At 33.8% G+C, this 22,515-nt stretch overlaps 1 protein-coding gene across 2 annotated transcripts in view; it reads right to left on the bottom strand.

Annotated features, from left to right (window-relative positions):
* Positions 1-22,515, bottom strand: part of Stk33 (serine/threonine kinase 33) — a 169,907-nt gene that overhangs the window by 16,884 nt on the left and 130,508 nt on the right. For both annotated transcript variants that reach the window (XM_040284801.2, XM_021727408.3), the window contains exon 12: positions 13,707-13,904. In XM_040284801.2, coding sequence (XP_040140735.1) covers positions 13,707-13,904 — 198 coding nt within the window. The remainder of the gene's footprint in view (positions 1-13,706; positions 13,905-22,515) is intronic.

Below are 22,515 nucleotides of genomic sequence, written 5' to 3'. Positions count from 1 at the left end.
AGGAGCACAGGATGAAGGGCATTAGGTTGTCGCTCTGATTGCAAAGGATCACCACACGGCTGTTCCCTTCGACAGGGTCTTTTTCAAAGTGGCACAGAACCGATTGTCTTTCTGCAAGAGGAAGACCTGTGGTTGTGGGTTCTCCATGGTGGTCTATGATACAGAAGCATAGCTCCTGTCACAGGTCCCTGGGGCACTATCCCTGCTACTGGGAAAAAGACTCAGACAATTAGCCTAGGTTCAAGCTCCCTCTGCCCAATGTTGTGAATCATGGACACCATTCCTCTTCACTGCCCTGGACAGAGACTGCCTTCCCATGTGTGTCTGAGTTATCACTTCCCACAGCCATGAATATGGGTATTACTCCCATCCCTACCCAAGCTCCCATGGAGGTTGTATAGCGAGTGTTATGTTAAGCTAGCACTTTCTGGGTGTGTTTAGCTCTTGGGTCTCCTCCACCCCACTCTTGTTTCTGGAGAGAGGGAAGATATTTCAGCAACTTTCAGCTAGTAGGGATCCTTCTACAAGTTCCTCCTGGATACATTATTGAGACATTCCATCTCAAGGGTACTTCCTCTGGTTTTATTTGTTGCTATCTGAAGGTGGGAGATGTGGTGTTGATTTAATTTCTTCTAGGGAGGCTGGCCAGCTGTGTACTCCGCAAAATGGCTGCCTTGCCCAGCATGGCTGGCTGGCTTTCTTTCTTTCTTTCTTTTTTTAATTTTTAAATATATGACAGCAGGATACATTATAATTCATATTATACATATAGAGCACAATTTTTCATATCTCTGGTTGTATACAAAGTATATTCACACCATTCTTGTTTTCATACACGTACTTAGGGTAATGAAGTCTATCTCATTCCACCATATTTTTTATTACCTCCTTGCCTCCTCCCTTCCCTTCCTTCCCCTTTGCCCTATCTAGAGTTTTCTGTTTACAATTTAAGATAAATTGCTTGACCTCCTTTAGTGACCCTGATGTTCCTGTTTTACTTTGGTGTGCTTTTCTTTCCAGCTATTGTTAAAGAAGTGAGCCTATGTGCTTTTCCTCTCCCTGCTTCTCTCTCTGTTGCCCCTTACTTCTCACCCCACCATGAACCACGTTTTGAATTAAGAAACTCTATCTTTATTTTCTGTTCTGGTAATGAAACTTCAAGTCTCTCCAGGTCTCAGACTCTCCAATAGTGGATCTTAGAACATTTGTTTTGTCATTCATCTCTCCAGTCAGCTGTTCATTCACTGCCTCCTTTCTATGCTATGGAGGGGTCAGGGGTCACTGCCTAGCTCCACTCCATTTTTGATATTTGCATTTATGTTTTTTTAATATTTACTATCCACTGTTATTATAGTTCTTATAATTTTTGTTTTTTTCTTTTAATTTCTCATTTAACATATAAGTGGTTTATCCCCCAAGATCATGATATTGAGTTTTTTAAATTTTGTCTGAAAGCTACCTTTACCTGTGATTTTATATCTTCAGATATTTTTATATTACACACTAATGTTCATTCATTTGAAAAACTCTCTTTAGCATTTCTTGTAAGACATGTTAATGAAATCCCACTGCTTTTGTTTGACTGGGAAATTCTTTCTCTCCTTCATTTCTTTTTTAATTGATTTTTAAAAAATAAATGATAGCAGAATGCATTACAATTCTTATTACACATATACAGCACAATTTTTCATATCTCTGTATATAAAGTATATTCACACCAATTCATGTCTTCATAGATGCACTTTGGATAATGATGTTCATCACATTCCACCATCCTTACTAATCCCCTGCCCCCTCTCTTCCCCTCCCACCCTTCTGCCCTATCTAGAGTTTGTCTATTCCTCCCATGCTCCCCCTCCCTACCCCACTATGAATCACCCCCCTTATATCAGAGAAACATTCAGCATTTGTTTTTTGGGGATTGGCTAACTTCACTTAGCATTATCTTCTCCAATGCCATCCATTTACCTGCAAATGCCATGATTTTATTCTCTTTTATTGCTGAGTAAAATTTCACTGGGTATATGTGCCACATTTTTTAATCCATTCATCTATTAAAAGGCATCTAGGTTGGTTCCACAGTTTAGCTATTGTGAATTGTGCTGCTATAAACATTGATGAGGCTGTGTCTCTGTAGTAGGGTGTTTTTAAGTCCTTTGGGTATAGACCAAGGAGAGGGATAGCTGGGTCAAATGGTGGTTCCATTCCCAGTTTTCCAAGGAATCTCCATATTGCTTTCCATATTGGCTGCACCAATTTGCAGTCCCATCAGCAATGTATGAGTGAACTTTTCCCCCCACAAACTCACCAACATTTATTGTTTTTGTCTTCATAATATTTGATTTTCATTTCTCTAATTGCTAGTGATGATGAACATTTTTTCATATATTTGTTGACTGATTGTATATCCTCTTCTGAGAAGTGTCTGTTCAGGGCCTTGGCCCATTTATTGATTGGGTTATTTGTTTTTTTGGTGCTTAGCTTTTTGAGTTCTTTATATACCCTAGAGACCAGTGCTCTATCTGATGTGTGAGGGGTAAAAATTTGCTCCCAAGATGTAGGCTCTCTGTTAACCTCACAGATTATTTCTTTTGCTGAGAAGAAACTTTTTAGTTTGAATCCATCCCATCTATTGATTATTGATCTTAATTCTTGTGCTATAGTAGTCTTATTAAGGAAGTCAGGATCTAATATGGAGATTTGGTCCTACTATTTCTTCTAATAGGCGCAGTGTCTCTGGTTTAATTTCTAGATCTTTGATCCACTTTGAGTTTTGTGCATGGCAAGAGATAGAGGTTTAATTTCATTTTGTTGCATATGGATTTCCAGTTTTCCCAGCACCATTTGTTGAAGAGGCTATCTTTTCTCCAATGTACCTTTGTCTAATATAAGATAATTATAATTTTGTGGGTTAGTGTCCTCTGTTCTGTACCATTGGTCTACTGGTCTGTTTTGGTGTCAATACCATGCTGTTTTTGTTACTATTGCTCTGTAGTTTAAGGTCTGGTATAGTGATGCCACCTGCTTCACTCTTCCTGCTAAGGATTGCTTTAGCTATTCTGGGTCTCTTATTTTTCCAGATGAATTTCATGATTGCCTTTTCTGTTTCTATGAGAAATGCCATTGGGATTTTGATCAGAATTGCATTAAATCTGTATAGTGCTTTGGTTAGTATGGCTATTTTGATAATATTAATTTTGCCCATCCAAGAGCAAGGTAGATCTTTCCATCTTCTATGGTCTTCTTTGATTTCTTTCTTAAGGGTCCTGTAGTTTTCATTGTATAGATCTTTCACCTCTTTTGTTAAGTTGATTCCAAAGTATTTTTTTTTTAGGCAATTGTAAATGGGGTAGTTTTCCTCATTTCCCTCTCAGAGGATTTGTCACTAATATACAGAAATGCCTTTGATTTGTGGGTGTTGATTTTATATCTTGCTACTTTGCTGAATTCATTTACTAGTTCTAGAAGTTTTCTGGTGGAGTTTTTTGGGTCTTCTAGTTATAGAATCATATCATCACCAAATAGTGCTAAGTTCTTATTTTCCTATATATCCCTTTAATTTCTTTCACCTTTTTAATTGCTCTGACCAGTATTTCAAGAACTATGTTAAATAGAAGTTGTGAAAGAGGGCATTTTGTTCCAGTTTTTAGAGGGAATGCCTTTAATTTTTCTCCATTTAGAATGATGTTGGCCTGAGGCTTAGTGTAGAGAGCCTTTATGATGTTGAGATATGTTCCTGTTAACCCTAGTTTTTCTAGTGTTTTGAACATGAAAGGGTGCTGTATTTTGTCAAATGCTTTTTCTGCATCTGTTGAGGTGATCATATGATTCTTATCTTTGAGCTTATTGATGTGTTGAATTACATTTATTGATTTCCGTATGATGAACCAAACTTGCATCTCTGGGATGAATCCCACTTGATCATGTTGCACAATCTTTTTGATATGTTTTTGTATTCAATTTGCCAAAATTTTATTGAGAATTTTTGCATCTATGGTCATTAGAGATGTTGGTCTGAAGTTTTCTTTCTTTGATGTGCATTTGCCTGGTTTTTCTCTCCTTTATTTCTAAAATGCAGCTTTGCCAGGTACAATATTCTTGGTTGGCAGGTTTTTTTGTTTTGTTTTTCATTTAGCACTTTGACTATATCATCCAACTTCTCCTGGCCTTCAGCTGAGAAGTCTGATGCTAGTCATCATTTATAAAAAAATGCATTTCTTCTCTCTCTCTTTCAGTATCAGGGATTAAAACCAAGAGTCCTTTACTACAGAGTTAAATCCCCAGCCCTTTTTACTTATATATCTTTTAAAATTTTGAGACAGGGTCTCACTAAGTTGGTTAGGGCCTTGATAAGTTGCAGAAGTTTACCTCTGACTTGGGATCCTCCTGTCTCAGCCACTTGAGTCACTGGGATTATAGGAGTATGCCATTATGCCCAATTCCATTTTTTCTCTCTTTCAGTTGATGTTCTTAGAATTTTTCTTTTTATTCAATTTTTGATAGCTTATTGTGTGCCATGCTGAACTCCCCTTTGGGTTGTATTTGATTGGTGATATTTCCATTTCCTCTACCTAGGGTGGCTTCTTTTTCAGATTAGGGGGATTTGTATCCAATATTTTGGCCTTTTATCATCTTTAATTTACATTCTTTAACTCCTATTGTGCATAGGTTAGGTCTCTTGATGGTGTCCCATAATTTATATCAGCTTTCTTTATTCTTTTTTTCCTCTCCTCTGTTTGGATAATTTCAAATGTTCTGTCTTCAAGCTCACTGATCCTTCCACTTGGGAAGCTAGTTATTGAATCAAGCTAGTTATTGAAGCTTTCTATTGCATTTTTCAGTTTAGTCATTGTATTATTATTCTTTTTTTTTAAGTTGTTGACAAACCTTTATTTTATTCATTTATATGCAGTGCTGAGAATCAAACCCAGTGCCTCACACATGCCAGGGAAGTGTGCTACTGCTGAGCCACAACCCCAGCCCAGTATTATTAATCTTAGGATTTTAAAAAATTTCTATTTTTTTGTCAAACTTTTCATTTTGTTCATGTAATTTTCCAAGTTTTATTTATTTATTTATTTTTTATCTGTATGTTCTTGGAGTACACTGAATTTTAAAAAAATTATCCTGAAATTTTTTTCTGACACTTTGTAAATATCCCTTTCTCTGGGGTCCATTGTTGAACTTTTGTAACTCTTATGTCCTTACATTGATGTTTAAGCATATTCAGAGAAAACTATCTTAAGAAATGATAGACCTTAGCTGTTTATACTAGCCTATGATTTTGTCTAGACCAACTAGTAAAGTCCTCGGGCCAGCAGAGCTTGATTTCAGGTTCTCTAGGTGGCTAGGCTTCTGCCTTTGCTCTGAATTCAGTGTGGCAGCTGGCTTTGTTCTATCAGGCAAGACCATCGGCTATATTCTGCAGTTAGGCTGAGCTTCTGAGTGGGCCCTGCAATTGCCACTAATCCAGTAGGGCTACAGTGTGTGTTTCTTTGCATTGCACTGTTCTTGTTCCTCCCTGGGTGGGGTCTGTAGGTGTACCAATGAGTACTGTTTAAACTCCCAGATGTGGCAGAACCAGTGCCTGTTAGTGGTTCTAATTCACAGCCTTGGTAATATCCCTCTCTGGGTGGGATCTGAAGTGTCCTTAAAGCTGCAAAAAGTGCTGTTTAAACTCCCAGGGGTGGCAAAACTGTTTTTTTGTTATTTTCAGCTTTGCTCTTATTTCAATCTTGGCAGAGTCTGAAGGTTATCTTTGTGGCCACTGGAAGCACTCTGTAAACTCCCAAGTGAGGCCTGTAGATTTGGGGATTTGCTGTGGGTCTTTTCCCTTCCTGAGTAGCCTTGGATTATTGAGTAAGGCTATGCCTAGAGGTTGGCCATTTGGGGAGTCAAGCCACATAGCACTCCCTTTAGGAGAGACCAGACTGACTGCCTTTGCTGATGGGTTATATTATTACCTGGTATCTCTGATTGAGTGTCACTGCTGACAGGTGTGCTGTGCTTTTACTAAAAAACAGTGTGATGGTCTCTGTGGGCCCTCCTTCTCTCTTTGGTTCTATCTGGCCCTGCTTGTTCTAGCTGTTCAGTTTCCCAAAAGGTTCCCTGAACTAAGAACACACTGAGCTTCTCAGGAGTGTTTCAGACTGCTAGCAAAGCCTAGTGTCTGCTACTCCTATTCTATTTTTCCCTTTGTAGGAGCTGTGGACCTGGGGGATTTCTCTCTGTGTGGCATTGTGTTTCCTTGGGAAGGGTTGAAGGAGGATATAGTTCAAGCAAGACTATTTTTTTTCTGCTCTATCAATGCAGATTTTTTACTCAGTTCTGCAGAACACTCAGGTGACTCCATCTTATTTCGAAGTGGAGCTCTCACCAAGGGGTTAGTTTCTGTGGATAGCTGCTAGTTGATCTATCAGGCTAGGGGAATGCTGATATCTCCTAGTCAGCCATCTTGGTGATATCACTCATTCTAAAATTTTTTATAAAATAAATGAACAAAAATTTATTGCTGATAAAGGTTTGAAAGAACAGAAGTAATTTATTAACATAAATGTAACTTCACTACAATTAACAAAATAATATATTTATAAAAATGCATACAAAGCAATATGATTAAACACATGAAAAGTCTGTTTCTTTTAAGATGCATCACTTTTCAGAGACAAGTTAGAGTGCTGCTCCTAAAACCTAAGCATGGGAAAGTTCCTTAGAGGACAAGAAGGCAAATACCATCTTACAGGAATTTCTGATATACCATTTATAACAAGCAGTTTTTCAAAGTCTGATTGAGTTTGCTACCTATAGATCAGACTCTTCCACACTGGTGAGGCCTGACTATGAAAAAGTTAGACCTATTGATGAGATCTACTTTCTTGGAATTTTATATTCTTAAGTTTCCAACCTATATTCATAAAATATCTGTTTTACATTCTTAAATTTTTGACATACTGTTTACATTTCTAGCATCCATAAATAACTCAAATTCCAATTCTCTTGTTCCCCAGTTGAAGTAGCTGAGAACAGCATATCTCATATTATTTTGTGATATGCCAGAAGTCTGAGGGAAAGTTAGGAAGGAGGTGTAAGAAAGCAATGGTCCAAATTGTCTTCCATCTCCTTTTCCATTGTCAGACTCAGTGATAAATATAATCCAAGACTACAAATAGTGTGTATACAAGTATTTGTATATATGGATGCACAAATATGTATATGCATGTGTACAAATATGAGTATATATAGTACATATGTTAAGAGTATGTATATTTATATATATGTTGCTAAATCAGCCAATAGAGAAATATTCAAACTGTGTTCAATAAGAAATGCAAATATGGGATTTTAGGATATCATTTTTTAAAATAATATAAAATAAATACATCTGCTATGCAATGCAGGATTCTTGTCAGACTAGATAAGAGGAAGGGAATTCAATAGACTTATGTTTATATTATGGTAATTTTTTTCCATTTTGGATCCATGTTTATTGTGTTAAAATTATGGAAGAAAATATAGGAATTGAAAAGAAGGTTAGAAGGAGGAGGAGAGGGAAAGGTGAAAGGAGACAGAAGAGGGAAAATGAGAAGAAATATTTAAGAAGAAATTCATGAAATACAAATGCATCTTTGATACTCTAGTAGGTTTTGATCAACTAGCAGCAATAATTATATGGCAGGAGATTTGCTGGTATAAAAAATGATCAGTTTTTTTAAAATTCAAATATTATGTTAAGCTTGATATCTAGACATTTACTATCTAGTATAGATGAAGAAGTGCTCAACAAGTAAATAAAACAATCACTCTCCAGGACCCCTTCTGCATGTTACTGACAGGACACTTAACATGGAAGAATATGGGCAAGCAGTATTCCACTTTCCTGGGTCTGGTTCAGGATCCCTGTCAGTACCTCTCTATACTCTGCCTATTAACAGCCTGCAAAAACATTGAAAAGGAGTGACTGCTCACAAGAAGTCTGGGCTGTCCTAGGTGACCATAACCCCCACTGGCAGAATACACGTTTAAGTAAGATGGTTGGAAAATAAGCATACACAGAAAAAAATTTCCACAAACAAAGAAAAAAGGGCTGGAGTGTGGCATTTGGGGCACATTTGGATACCCAGTTAGTAGACCACAATCTAAAATTAATAAAAATAATAGTAAAGCTCTATTTATCAAAAGGAATAAAAATGTATTCACATCTAATAAAGTAAAATTAGTGTGATTAATCTACACAGAGAAGTTTGGTTGTCATAAAATTAAACACAAATAACGGATGATACATTAATTTTCTAGGTTATATACAAGCTAATTCCAAATTCTATAACCTGTAAAAAGTAAAAAAGTATTAATTTGGACACATTGGCCAAATCTGTCAAACTATCTGTTTTGTTAAAAACAAATAAATTAAATAAATAAATAAGCAAAAGATTAGTAGAACATGGTCATGCTTATTCATTTGTTGTGTATGGTATTCTTCATGCTGTTCTATCAGAGTTGAGTAGTTATGATGGACTAATATGGTTCATAAAGCCTAAAACATTTACTACAGGTTGAGAAGCCCTTATCAGGAATGGCTGAATTTTCAGTTAGGAATGCACAATCTTTATTTGTTCCCTTACAGAAAAAGGTTTGCAGATCCCTGATATATAATCACTGATCTTAAACATGTAGAGCACATCACTAAATCATTATAGCCCCAAAGCAGAAAGAGCTTTATTTGCTATATAATGCAGATCCTTCATTACAAACTAAAAACAAAATAGATAGTGCAGAGAAGGAAGAAGAGGAGGAGGAGAAAAGGAAGAGAAGAAGAAGGAGGAGGGGGAAAAGGAAGAAGTGGGGGGGAAAGGAGGAGGTGGCAGGGGGAGGAGGAAGAAGTAGTAGAGTAGTAGTAGTAGTAGTTGAAGTTGTTTCCAGCATTGTGAGAGTATTTTAGAGTTTGGAGAAATAAACAATTGTTTTTTATGGTTTTGCTGGTTCTTCCTACCTGTTTTTCATCCTGTTCATCTGAAGTGTTATAAGGTAAAAGATGATGTAAAGAGTAAAATCAGAAAGAAAACACAAGAAGTAAAAGATCATTTCAATATGAAGATAGAGATCCTGAAGAAGAATGTTTCCTGATTGTGGAAGAATAAATCAAGAAATCCTCAAAATGAAAAAAAGTCAATAAAACAAATTAAAAATGCAGTGGAGTGGCTGGAGCTGGGGCTCAGTGGTAGAGCATTTGTCTGGCATATGTGAGGCACAGGGTTTGATCCTGAGCACCACATAAAAATAAATAAAATAAAGGATAAAAATTCTGTGGAAAATATCATCAATAGATTAGATTGTTTGGAAGATAGAGAGTTTCAGGCAATGATGACAAAGTATATAATCTTGAAAATAAATTTGTGGAGAAAAAATCTTAAGAGACCATGAACAGTACTTTCACGAAATCTTTATAGGGATAGATGAAGGCTCTGAAGTACAAACTAAAGGAATGTATAATCTTTTCAATGAAATACAAGGAGGGTCTTAGAATAATACCAAGCTCTAAAAGAAAATGGATGCCAAGAATACTATTTTCAGCAAAATTAAGCTTCATAACTGAAGACAGAATAAACCTTTCATGATAAACAAAAGTTAAAAGAATTCACAACTAGGAAGCCTGTCTACAATACATATTCAATAAAGTATTTCATGAAGAAGAAATGGAGAATAAGAATTAAAACCAGCATAAGGGAGAAACTACACTAGAAGAATAGTCAAGCAAAGGAAAATCAATTCAATGTAAAAACTAAAAATAAATCCAAATGACAGGAAATAAAAATCATCTCTTAATAATAACACTGAATGCTAATGAACTAAACTCATCAATCAAAAGACATAGGCTGCTGGGCACACTGGTACAATACCTGTAATCCCAGCAGCTCAGAATGCTGAGCAAGAGGATTGCAAGTTCAAAGCCAGCCTTAGGAAAAGTTAAGCAACTCTGTGAGACCCTGTCTGTAAATAAAATACAAAATAGGGCTGGGGATGTGGCTCAGTGGTCAAGTGCCCCTGAGTTCAACCCCTGGTACATGTACATATACACCCACACACACATACACAGACATAGACTGGCATACTGGATTAAAAAACAAGACCCAACAATATGCTGTCTCCAAGAGACTCACCTCATAGGAAAAGGCATCCACAGATTGAAGATAAAAGGATGGGGAAAAAACATGTCACTCACATGGATCTAGTAAATAAGCAAAGGTTTCTATCCTATCCTCATATCAGATAAAGTAGACTAAAGCCAAAATTAAGCAGAAGAAACCAAGAAGATCATTTTATACTGCTTAAGGGAATAATACAACAATAGGAAATAGCAATCATAAATATTTATGCTCCAAATAATGGAGCACCTATATACATCAAACAAACCCTTCTCAAAATTCAGAATTAGACCTCAACACAATAATACTGTGTGACTTTAACATGCCTCTTTCATCACTAAATAGATCTTCTAAACAAAAACTTAATAAGGAAGCTACAGGACTTAAAAATACAATTAATAGTTTAGACTTAATAGACTTACATACAGTATTTCATCCATCAATGAATGAAAACCCTTTCTTTTCAGCAGCACATGGAATATTTTCTAAATTAGATCACATCACAGGCCACAAAGAAATTCTTAGCAGGACAATACCCTGCATTCTATCAGATCATAATGGAATGAAATTAAAAATCTACAATAAGGCAAAAAATAAAAACTACTCTAACACATGGAGACCAAAAAATTCACCATTGAATAAAGACAGCAGAAGAAATCAGGAGTGAATAAAAAATAAAATAAAATAAAATATTTTAAAAAATAAAATAAAAATATAATTTAAAAAATAAAATTAAAAAAATACTTAGAACCAAATTAGAATAGAGATATAACTTATCAAAATTTCTGGGATGCTACGAATGTGGTTCTAAGAGGAAAGTTCATTATATTGAGCTCATTCATTAAAAGAACAGAAAAATACCTAATAAATAACCTAACATTACATCTCAAGATCCTATACAAAGAGGAATAAACCAATCCAAAATCAATAGAACACAGGAAATAATTAAAACCAGAGCCAAAATCAATGAAATCAAGATTAAAAAAAAATTTAAATCAATAATACAGCAGCTGGGGTTGTAGCTCAGTGGTAGGGCATTTGCCTAGCTCATGTGAGGCACTGAGATCAATCCTCAGCACTAAATAAAAATAAAAAAATACAGGTTTGTATACATCTACAATTAAAAATATTTTTAAAATTAATGATACAAAAAGTTAGTTCTTTGAAAAAAAATTAACAAAATTGATAAATTTACCATTAACCAAACTAACCAAAAGAAAAAGAGAAAAAGCTTAAATTGTTAAAATCTAAGATGAAAAAAGAAATATCACTACAGATACTACTGAAATACAGAGAATAATCAGAAATTATTTTGAAAATATATACTCTAATAAAATAGAAAATCTTGAAGATATTAACAAATTCCTAGAGACATGTCAAACCAAGAGGGTATAAAAAGTTAAACAAACCAATTTCAAGTAAGAAATTGAAGCAGCCATCAAAAGCCTACCAAAAAGAAAAGCCCCAGATTGTATGAACTCTCAGCAGAGTTCTACCAGACCTTTAAAGAAGAACTAATACCAATTCTCTTCAAATTATTCCATGGAATAGAAAAGGAGGGAACTCTTCCAAACACATTCTATGAAGCTAGTATCACTCTCATACCAAAACCAGACAAGGACATATCAAAGAAACAAAACTTCAAACCAATATAATAGATAAACATAGATGCAAAAATTATTAGTAAAAATATTGGCAAATCACATACAAAAATAAATTTAAAAGACAGTGTACCATGATCAAGTGGATTTCATTCCAGGAATACAAGGTTGGTTCAATATGTGGAAATCAACAATATTAACTCATCACATAAATATATTTAAAAACAAGAATCACATGATTATATCAATAGATGCAGAAAAAGCATTTTGACAAATACAGCTTCCACTCATTTAAAACACTAGGAAAAATAGGGATAGAAGGAACATTCCTCATCACTGTAAAAGTTATTTATGACAAACCCAAGGCAAACATTATTCTAATGGAGGAAAATTAAAAGAATTCTCCATAAAAACAGAACAATACAAAGATGCCCGGTTTCACATAGTCCTTGAAACTCTAGCCAGAGCAATTTGGCAAAAGAAATAAATTAAAGGGATAAAAATAGGAAAAGAAGAGCTCAAAGTATCTCTGTTTGTTGACAACATAATCCTACAGTTAGAAGACCCAAAAAACTCTATTCAAACCTTCTAGAACTCATAAATAAATTCAGCAATGTAACAGAATAGAAAATTAACACCCAAAAATCAACTGTATTCCTATATTGCAAGGATAATCAAGCTGAAAAAGAAACTAGGAAGACCATCACATTCACAATAGCTTCCAAAAAGAAAAATAAAATATTTGTAAATCAATCTAATAAAAGAGGCGAGGGACCTCTACAATGAAAACTACAGAATACTGAAGAAAGAATTAGAGGAGGAACTTAGAAGATGGAAAGACCTCCCATGTTCTTGGATAGGCAGAATTAATATTATCAAAATGGCCATACTACCAAAAGCACTATACAGATTCAACACAATTCCTATCAACATTCCAATAATATTCTTCATAGAAATGGAAAAAGCAGTCATGAAATTCATCTGGAAAAATAAGACACCCAGAATTGCCAAATCAGCCCATAGTAAGAAAGGTGAAACAGGGTGAATCACAATCCCAGACCTTAAATTATACTACAGAGCTATAGTAACAGAAAAAGCATGGTATTGGCACCAAAGCAGGCAAGAAGACCAATAGAACAAAATAGAAGAGAGACAAACTCACAAAGATACAGTTACCTCATACTTGATAAAGGGGCCAAAAACAGACATTGGAGAAAAAGCCTCTTCAACAAATGGTGCATGGAAAACTGGCAATCCGTATGTAGTGGAATGAAATTAATCCATCTCATCATGCACAAAACTCAATTCAAAGTGGATCAAAGACCTAGAAGTTATACCAGAAACCCCAAACATACTAGAAGAAAATGTAGAAACTTATATCCTTAACAAGATCAAGATCCTAAAGCACAAGAAGTAAAATCAATAATCAATAAATGAGATGGTATCAAATTTGAAAACTTCTTCAGAGCAAAGGAAACAATCAATCAAGAATGTTAACAGAGAACCTACAGAATGGAAGCAAATCTTTGCCAACTGTACCACAGACAGAGAAATAATTTCTAAGTTATATAAAGAACTCAAAAAAATTAGCACCAAAAATACAAACAACTCAATCAATAAATGGGCAAAGGAACTGAACAGACACTTCACAAAAGAAGAAATATATGAAAATGTTCATGTCTCTAGAAATTAGAGAAATGCAAATTAAAACTACACTGAGATGTTCATATATGACACATGACCAGTGAAACTACATCATGTACAACCACAAGAATGAGATCCTAATTAGAATTAGTATGTATGTATAATATGTCAAAATACACTCTACTGCCATGTGTATCTAAAAAAACAAAAATATTTAAAAGACATTGAAAAATACAAAAATGTTCCCAGAATTGTAAGAGAATTTTATAGTTTGGAGAAATGAAACAATTTTTCTATTACTTGTTTTGCTAGTTTTTCCTACCTGTTTTTGATTCTTTACATCTGAAGTATTATTGACATCCTGGATATTTTCCCTGAGCTGGGAACTTTCCAACTTTTCTTGAAGAGATGAGTTATTCTTCTCAGCTGTCTCATCATCTTCATCGGTTTCTGGGTTATTTTTCCATTCTTTCATCAATTCTAATACATTGGTAGGCCTCATTGAAGAATGTGTATTTCCCTAATATAGACAATAAATTTTGGTGTTATAAATAGCTTAGATGATTGAAAAGATTCCTATGTCTTTTAGTATTATATACTCCCAAATAAATGATAGTCACATGGGAAAATTACAATGATGAATAAACACAAGCCTTCCGATGTCCAAGGAATCACACTCCCAATCCTGCCATGGCTCACACCTTTTGAATAATATCAGTAATAATATGTCAAAGTTTAAAGTGGAAATATTGTCTTGAAAGAACAATGCAGTATGATTGTGCCAAGGACACTATATAGAGCAATTTCCTGAAAAGCTAAAGACCCCTTTTCTTTCAAACTGATAGGGGATTGAAAAAAATGAAAGAAGTTGCCCAAGTTGCATGTCCAGTGCTAATGATAAGTCTATAAAAATGCCTAGGTAAAAACAAAATCTAAATGCCACTGTGTAGTTAAGAAGTATGTCTAAGAATACAGATACTTGATTTGAAAGCTCTTGTTTGGAATATTTACATATAATGTGATCATTTTGATTTTAATTGTCTAATTGTATTTTTTTAATCACAGATATGACTATATCAGACCCAAACTGACCATTTTGTATTAACTTTACTGAACATAATATCCCACTTAATATGCCAAGAAATACATGAATACATGTTCAAATGGCTCCTGCTTAATTAGGCAAGTATTGATTTTTATCCTAGTTCACACTGTTAAATAAAATTTGAGTAAGAAGTTTGGATTGCTTTTTAACTAAAATGACAATTTCAAGTGTATGCAGAGCTATGGGGCAATTCTAAATTAATCTGATGTGTAGGTGGATTGTTAAGCATCTGAATACATTGTTGAGTACATCTGAATATATTGTTAAGGATTTAATGATATTAACTGTATTTATGGTTGAAGACAAACTTTAAGTATGGAATGATAATAATCAGTTGGACTTTCATAATTATTATAAAGTGAGATTTCTCAATGATGATTTGTCAAATGTACTTAATATTAATTCAGCTATATTCAGCTACATTCTGTGTTTCAACATTCCATGCCTTTATGTTTCAAACATGTTTCTTGTAAATAGCCAGATTTTTAAATATTCAATTTGACAATATATCTTTAAACAGATATTTTTGTCCATTTACTTGTAATCATTTCTATATTTGGACTTGTTTCAACCATGTAAATTTATTATTTCAATTCATTCCTCCCATTATATGTTTTTTAAATTCTTTCCTACTTTAAAAATCTGATATCTATATATTCTCTTTTAGCACACTTTCATGTACCTTTGTTCTTGCTCCCTTCCCAATGCCCATCATATAGATATTACCTCAAATTTTAATTGTAGGTTATTATGAATATACTTTTTCTTCTTACTCAAGAAGATACCAAGAAAGCCAACCAAGGTATTTAATGACTATTGCTACACATAACTCTATGTAGCATCTCCTGGATTTATTTAAGTACTTCTTTCATCAGGTGTTTTAAAGTGTTAGACTCAAGTAGTAAACCCTCTGAGACTATGTACATTTGAAAATATTTTTATCATTCTCTTTCATACAAATGACAATTTCTTTCTTTTTTTTTTTTCATACCAAGAATTGAACCCAGGGTAGCTCTACTTCTGAGCTACATTCCTACCCCACTTTTTTTTTTTTTTTTTAAATTTGAGACAGAGTCTCACTAAGTTGCCAGCTGAGCCTTGAACTTGCAGTCCTCTTGCCGCAGCCTTCCAAGTAGTTTGGATATATATATAATTTTGTGCACCACTGCACCTCTTTTTCCTTTAATATACTTAAAATTTTACAGTCAATCTTGCATCCAATACTGCTGCAATGTGATTGTTCTGTTTGATATGATTTGCTTTTTCTTTTTAGGATATTTTAAAAATGTGTCTTTATTTTTGATATTCTCAAATTTTGTCATGTCTCTCAGTTTTTCCTCATCTCCCCAAACATCTGAAATCTTTTTTCTTGCCTTAAATCTGATGAATTCATCTCTATAATTTCTTAAAAGATTTCCTTCTACTCCTTTATATTTTTCTTTCTGAGGCTCTTATATGGTTTTTATCACCTTTAATTTAAGTTAAGGACCCTGGCTTCTACTCCTTAACTCCTTATATTTTTAATCTCTTTACCCTCTCCTGTATAAAACTCTACACTCTGATCTTTAACTGCACCCATTTTACTATATAACCTACATAACTGCATTCTATACTTCAACTATTATATTTTTATACCTAAATGGTTCTACTTGGTTATTTTTTAGCATTTCATATTCTTGTTTCATATTAGTAATACTTATTTTCTCTTTCAGTATGTTCATTTTGTTGATTTTTAAATTTGGGGGTTGCCTATTCTAAAGTCTATTAAAAATTTTAAGGTATAAACTAAAAATATCTGGGGAGACTCCCCATTTTTCAAAATTAATTTTCAGAAAAACTAAAGCATAAAATTTTGAATAGACTATTCCAAAAAACACATCATTTTTTCCCAATCTACAAAACCAGCAATTCTAAACTTTATTTTACCTTATAGCATTTTCCCAGTCACCTTTCTCTCTCTCACCTAACACTTGTACTTAGTTTCAATTTGTGTTAATTTTCTTTTAATGTCTTATTTCTCTCCTCTTTTCTGTTCCTACTCATCACCCTAGTTCAATCTTCTTTGTCTCAGCCAGTCCTATTTCATTTCTCCCAGTCCTACTTCAGTTCTCCAAATTCTGCTTGCCATCAAGAAGATTATATGATACACTGTTGCTAGAAAACTGTTCTTGAAGTTCTGTCTGTTCTGGCCCACAATCCACACACCAACCCACAAATTGAAGGTGTTGACCTATAAAAGTCTCAGGCACATGCTACTTGTTCCCAAGTTGCTGTTCCAAGTTCCTTATATGGCTCTTAGTTCATCTCCTTACTAAGGACCCTGTTTTCTACTCCTTAACTGTGTGTACATGTTTATGGCTCCCTGGAGATTTTTCAACTCAAATTTATTCCTAGGGCCCTTCCAGCTTTAAGCTATTTCAGGCAGGAGTTCTTCTCTCATCCTGGAGTCACAGGTATAGCCCACAAGCACCATCCAGGTCCACGCACACTACCCTACAAGGTCAGAAGGACAAAAGAGGAATTCACATAAGCCCAGCTGTGATCATGGTACTTCAGTGACTTGCAGTAGTAAACCATTGCCATATGAGCCAAGTGTAAAATAAAGTCTTAGTCAATGTCCAAGAGCAAAATAGCTCTTTCCTGCCTTTCCAGCTTAACTACTACTCCCCTACATGGTTTCTAAAGGTATAGAAAAAGAAAAGTACTAACTAGTCTCTGAATATACTTCATGTTTTTTCTGTCTTTACATAGCTTTTATGAAGTTATTTCTATCTAGAATTCCCCTTCTTCTTATCCTAACTCCAAAACTAATTTCTATGCTTACCTATTTTTTATAGTCAGATCACATATTACCTTCACTTTCAAGCACTTTTTTATAACTCCCTAAAAAGAATAATAGCTCTCTTAATTTAGTAGTAGTAGTGCTACATAAATATTTGTGTAGATTTATCATCCTCTTCCTGTGGTTTTGTTTTAAACCTTTTACTAAAACTGTGGGCAACCTGACCACAGGGACTGTCCAAACTGATCCTGTGTCCCCCACAGTATGAAGAAGTTATTCAATAAATATCTGTTGTATTTTTAGTATATATCAGTAATTAAGTATCAAATAAATCTCCAGGTGTCTTGGCTCATGAACTTCTTCCTAACATAATTTTTTTAAAAAGCTTCACTGAATATCTTCTCAACAGCATATTCATATATATATACATAATGTATATATAATTAAGAATATAATAATGATAATAATAAGAGTTTGAACACACTTTATAAATCAATGAACAAGGGCCCTGTTCACACATCAGGAAAGACTATTGTGAAATTCAGCCTTACACCCAATTACAAGTGTCTTTGCAAAATATGACTATAAAGTGCAGAATGGAACTTGCAGTAAATTATTCAAGGAGAGGGACTATTAATCTTTGTACTCTGATAATGTCTGATGGATTAAAATCAAAAGATACTTATTAAAATCTGTATAGACATTTAAATGACTATTGTCCTATTTCAAATAAGTCACCTGTGAGACGGATGCATTATAAAAATAATTTCTTTCATTTCGAAGAGAATACAATTGTTCTTAATTCTGGAAAGAAGCTAAAACTCTTTAATCTGAGATTGAAGCCCCCTCACAATTTTATTTCCTTTTGTAGACTCATTTCCCACTCCTTCCTTCAAGCATGTTTTCTGTCAATCATACTGAACTTCCTGATTTCACACTTGCTTGCCTCTGTACCTCCAGCCATTTAGCAATTTCTTATGTCATTTATCATTTTCTTCCTTGCATTGTATCTTATGCATAGCTTGTTTTCCTTGCAATATTGTAAATTCTTTATGTCTTATATATCTTTAACTATATTTTACTACAAAGCACAGGACCTAACATATGGTAGGCATAACAAAGTGTTGAAAGATTTACTTAATCTATGAATAATAATAAAGCTCAAAACTAGGGACTATCTTATGATAAGGCATAGATTAAAAATAATTTTCTTAACTTATACCAATGGTTTGTAAAATGTAAGTGGGCATAAGAAATTCTTGAGAAACTAGTTTTAAAATACAAATTTTTGGTATTACCTGTCACCAGAGGATCTGAAGAAATACCAAGATGTCATTGCAATTGTCTAATAAGAAACAATTATCTCCTGAATCACTATTGATGGTAAAGAGGAAAAAAGGAAGAAACAGATACAAGAGACACAATAGGACAATAGACACAATCCTGGCAACAGTAGTCATTATCACACTCTTCCTTTGCAGGAGAGGCACTTTTTTTTTACTGTTTTTCCTTACATCTAACATTTAATTTTTGAAATCAGAATGAAAATATATGTTTACTTTAAAGTCCATTCACTTAAATATAGATAGAGTAATAATTATTTTTCTCATAATACTTTTCAGATATATAATGTTTCAAAATACACAATATACACAAGTTAAGCCATAGATAATTTTTTTTTTGCCTACTACGGTCTTTGAAAAACATGTTGTTAGGTGGTAGGTAGTGCAAAAGACAGTGTAAATAGATTGATTCTAAAGCAGTAAAGCACTGAGAAAATGATCATGTTTTCTTTTGATTATTTCAAACAGAGGATATGAATTATAGGAAGTAAGACTTCAAGTGGTTAAGAAGAAAAGTTTTGTCTTTTAGAAGTTTGTAAAATGCCAGTATTCTAAATTTCATACACTGAACTCCTCACTATAGTCCAATATAGTACACAATATCTGTCGCTTCTCTATCCATTTGGCAAAGACTTCATAGAGACAAATGTTACGGAGGATCAAAAATGGAGACTTCTGGAAAAATGACCAAAGCCAGAAATAAAGTTATACTAATTAGAAAACAAATAATTAAATGGCCAAACCCGAATGTTGTGCGGTGCAGAGAAGAGATAAATTTTTAAGACACACCATCTGTTTTACAACTTTATTTTCCTTTACTACTAAATCTACTCAGTACATTTTTGCAATGATCTATCTAGTTGCAAACTCATTTGCACAATTACTGTAGGCCAAAAATAATTACTGTACAGAATCCTATGAGATATCAGCATATTCACAAAAAAGGGCAGATATAATTCATTCTTGAGTGAAGACTATTTTTTTAGCCTTTAAAGAAAAATATGATATTCAAAGAAATGATCAAAAATTGTCAAAGGAAAATTAGAGAATTTAAAACAGTAATACACTGTATGTTTACAGAACCTAAACTTATCTGGATCTTTTCTAAATGTTGTAGTGTTTAAAAGCATGTTGCTAGGGCCTCTTTCTCTATCTGTATTTTATCTCTTCAGACCAATGGCTTAACATGGCATCTACATACTCATGATTCTCAAATTTACATCTTTGGCTCAGAATTCTCCAGTTCCAGACTCACATATTCAATTAACTATTTGATATATCTACTCGAATGCCATGTAGGTATTTTAAACTTACAATTTCTAATATAGAACTCTTGATTTACCACACTTGTTCCCCGTCAAGCAGTCTTCCACACCTCAGTAAATGGCCCCACTGTGCAACAGTTGTTAGAGCAAACTGTGGATGTAATTCTTGTTTCCTATATTATCCTCATTGCTCATCTAATCAATCACCAAATTCTGTAATTTTTACTTCTAAAAAATATATGTATTTCTTTTCATCTATTGCTATATTGATATTTCCTATGTTCATATATGAATACACAACCAGTGTAACCCCACAGCATATACAACTACAAAAATGGGAAGTTACACTCCATGTATATTTGATATGTCAAAATATATTCTACTGTCAGGTAAAAAAATAAAAATTACCAGTGGCTCGGGAGACCAAGACAGGAGGCACAAGTTCATAGCAAGCCTCAGCAACTTAGCAAGGCCCTGAACAACTTAGTGAGACCTTGTCTCAAAAAAATAAAATGAGTTGGCTCAGTGTTTAAGTGGCTCTGGGTTCAATCTCTGAAAAAAAAGTTCTGGTAGTATTTCAGCTGAGAATCCATCTAGTCCTGGGCTTTTTTTGGGGGGGGAGAAGGCTTCAATTTTATTATTTGATATTGATCTGTTTGAGTTTTCTGTATCCTCCTGGTTCAATTTGGGTAGATCATATGTCTTTAGGAATTTGTCAATATTCTCAAGCTTTTCTAGCTTATTGGAGTGTAAATTTCAAAATAGTTTCTGATGATCCTCTGAATTTCAGTAGTATCTACAGTGATACTTCCTTTTTCATCTTGAATTTGGTTAATTTGAGTTTTTTCCCTCTTTCTTTTGGTTAGTTTGGTTAAAGTTTTATCCACCTTATTTATCCTTTCACAAAACCAGCTTTTTGTTTTGTTGATCTTTTGTGTTGTTTTTTATTACTCTCAATTTCATTGATTTAGGCTCTGATTTTAATGATTTCCTATCTTCTACTGATTTTTAAAAATATTTTTTAGAAGTAGTTGAACACAATACCTTTATTTTATTTACTTTTATGTGGTGCTGAGGATTGAACCCAGGGCCTTGCACATGCTAGATGAGTGCTCTACCACTGAGCCACAACCCCAGCCCCTCTTCTACTGATTTTGATGTTGGTTTGTTCTTCTTTTTATAGGGTGTTTAGATGTAATATTAGATTATTTATTTGTTATCTTTCTATTCTTTCTCTTTCCTTTTCTTTTAACATATCAGCTCAATGCTATGAACTTTCCTCTTAGATCTGCCTTTATATTGTCCCAAAGATTTTGATATGTTGTATTACTATTCTTATTTACCTCTAAGTAGTTTTTAATTTCTCCCCTGATTTCTTTGCTATCCACTCATCATTCAAAAGTGTATTATTTAATCCCCAGGTATTAGACTGGGTTTTTATCTTATCATTGATTTCTAATTTCATCCCATTATGATCTGATAGAATGCAAGGCATTATATGTATTTTTTTTCTATTTGCAAAGATTTGACTTGTGACCTAAAATATGATCTGTAATAGAAAATATTCCATGTGCTGGTCAGAAGAAAGTGAATTCAGTCATTGATGAATAAAATAGTCTATAGATGTCTATTAAGTTCATATTATTAATTGTATTATTTAGTTCTGTAGAAACTTATTTTATATTTGGATGATTTATCCAGTGGTAAGAGAGGCATGTTAAAGTCACCCAGTATTATTGTAATGTGGTCAATTTGATTCTTAATATTTAGAAGGATTTGTTTCATGTATGGGGCATAATTATGTATGTTTCATTATTTGGGGCATAAATATTTATAATCATTATCTCTTCTTGTTATATGATTCCCTGAAGCATTATGAAGTGACAATTTTTGTTTCTTCTGATTAATTTTGACTTGCAGTTCACTCTTTATCTAATATAAGAATAGCTATTGCTGGGGCTGGGGATGTGGCTCAAGTGGTAGCGCATTCGCCTGGCATGCGTGCGGCCCGGGTTCGATCCTCAGCACCACATACCAACAAAGATGTTGTGTCCGCCGAGAACTAGAAAATAAATATTAAAAATTCTCTCTCTCTCTCTCTCTCTCTCTCTCTCTCTCTCTCTCTCTCTCTCTCTCTCCTCTCTCACTCTCTCTTTAAAAAAAAAAAAAGAATAGCTATTGCTGCTGGGTTTTGAGTCCCATGTGAATGTTATGTCTTTTCCCATCCTTTCACTTTCAGTCTATGGATGTTTTGCCTATGAGTTGAGTTTCTTGTAGATAGCATAGTGTTGGGTCTTGTTTTTTAATCCAATCTACCAATCTGTTTTTTAATTAAAAAGTTTAGACCAAAAAAAAGTTATTATTGTGAGATGATTTTTAGTTTCTGCCATTTTGATTTATTTCTAATGTTTAAATCAGACTTGATTTTCCTTTAATTGACTATTCTAGTGTAGTTCCTCCCTGTGCTGGTTTTCATTTTTATTTTTCATTTCTTCTTCGTGAAATATTTCAAATATGTTTTGTAGTACAAGCTTTCTAGTTACAAATTCTGTTAGCTTCTGTTTATATTGGAATGTTTTTATTTCATCTTCAATTCTGAAGCTTAATTTTTCTAGATAAAGTCTTCTTGGCTGGCA

Source organism: Ictidomys tridecemlineatus, chromosome 4 (assembly GCF_052094955.1).
Source record: "Ictidomys tridecemlineatus isolate mIctTri1 chromosome 4, mIctTri1.hap1, whole genome shotgun sequence".
NCBI lineage: Eukaryota > Metazoa > Chordata > Mammalia > Rodentia > Sciuridae > Ictidomys > Ictidomys tridecemlineatus.
This window is presented reverse-complemented; position numbering and strand designations above follow the sequence as displayed.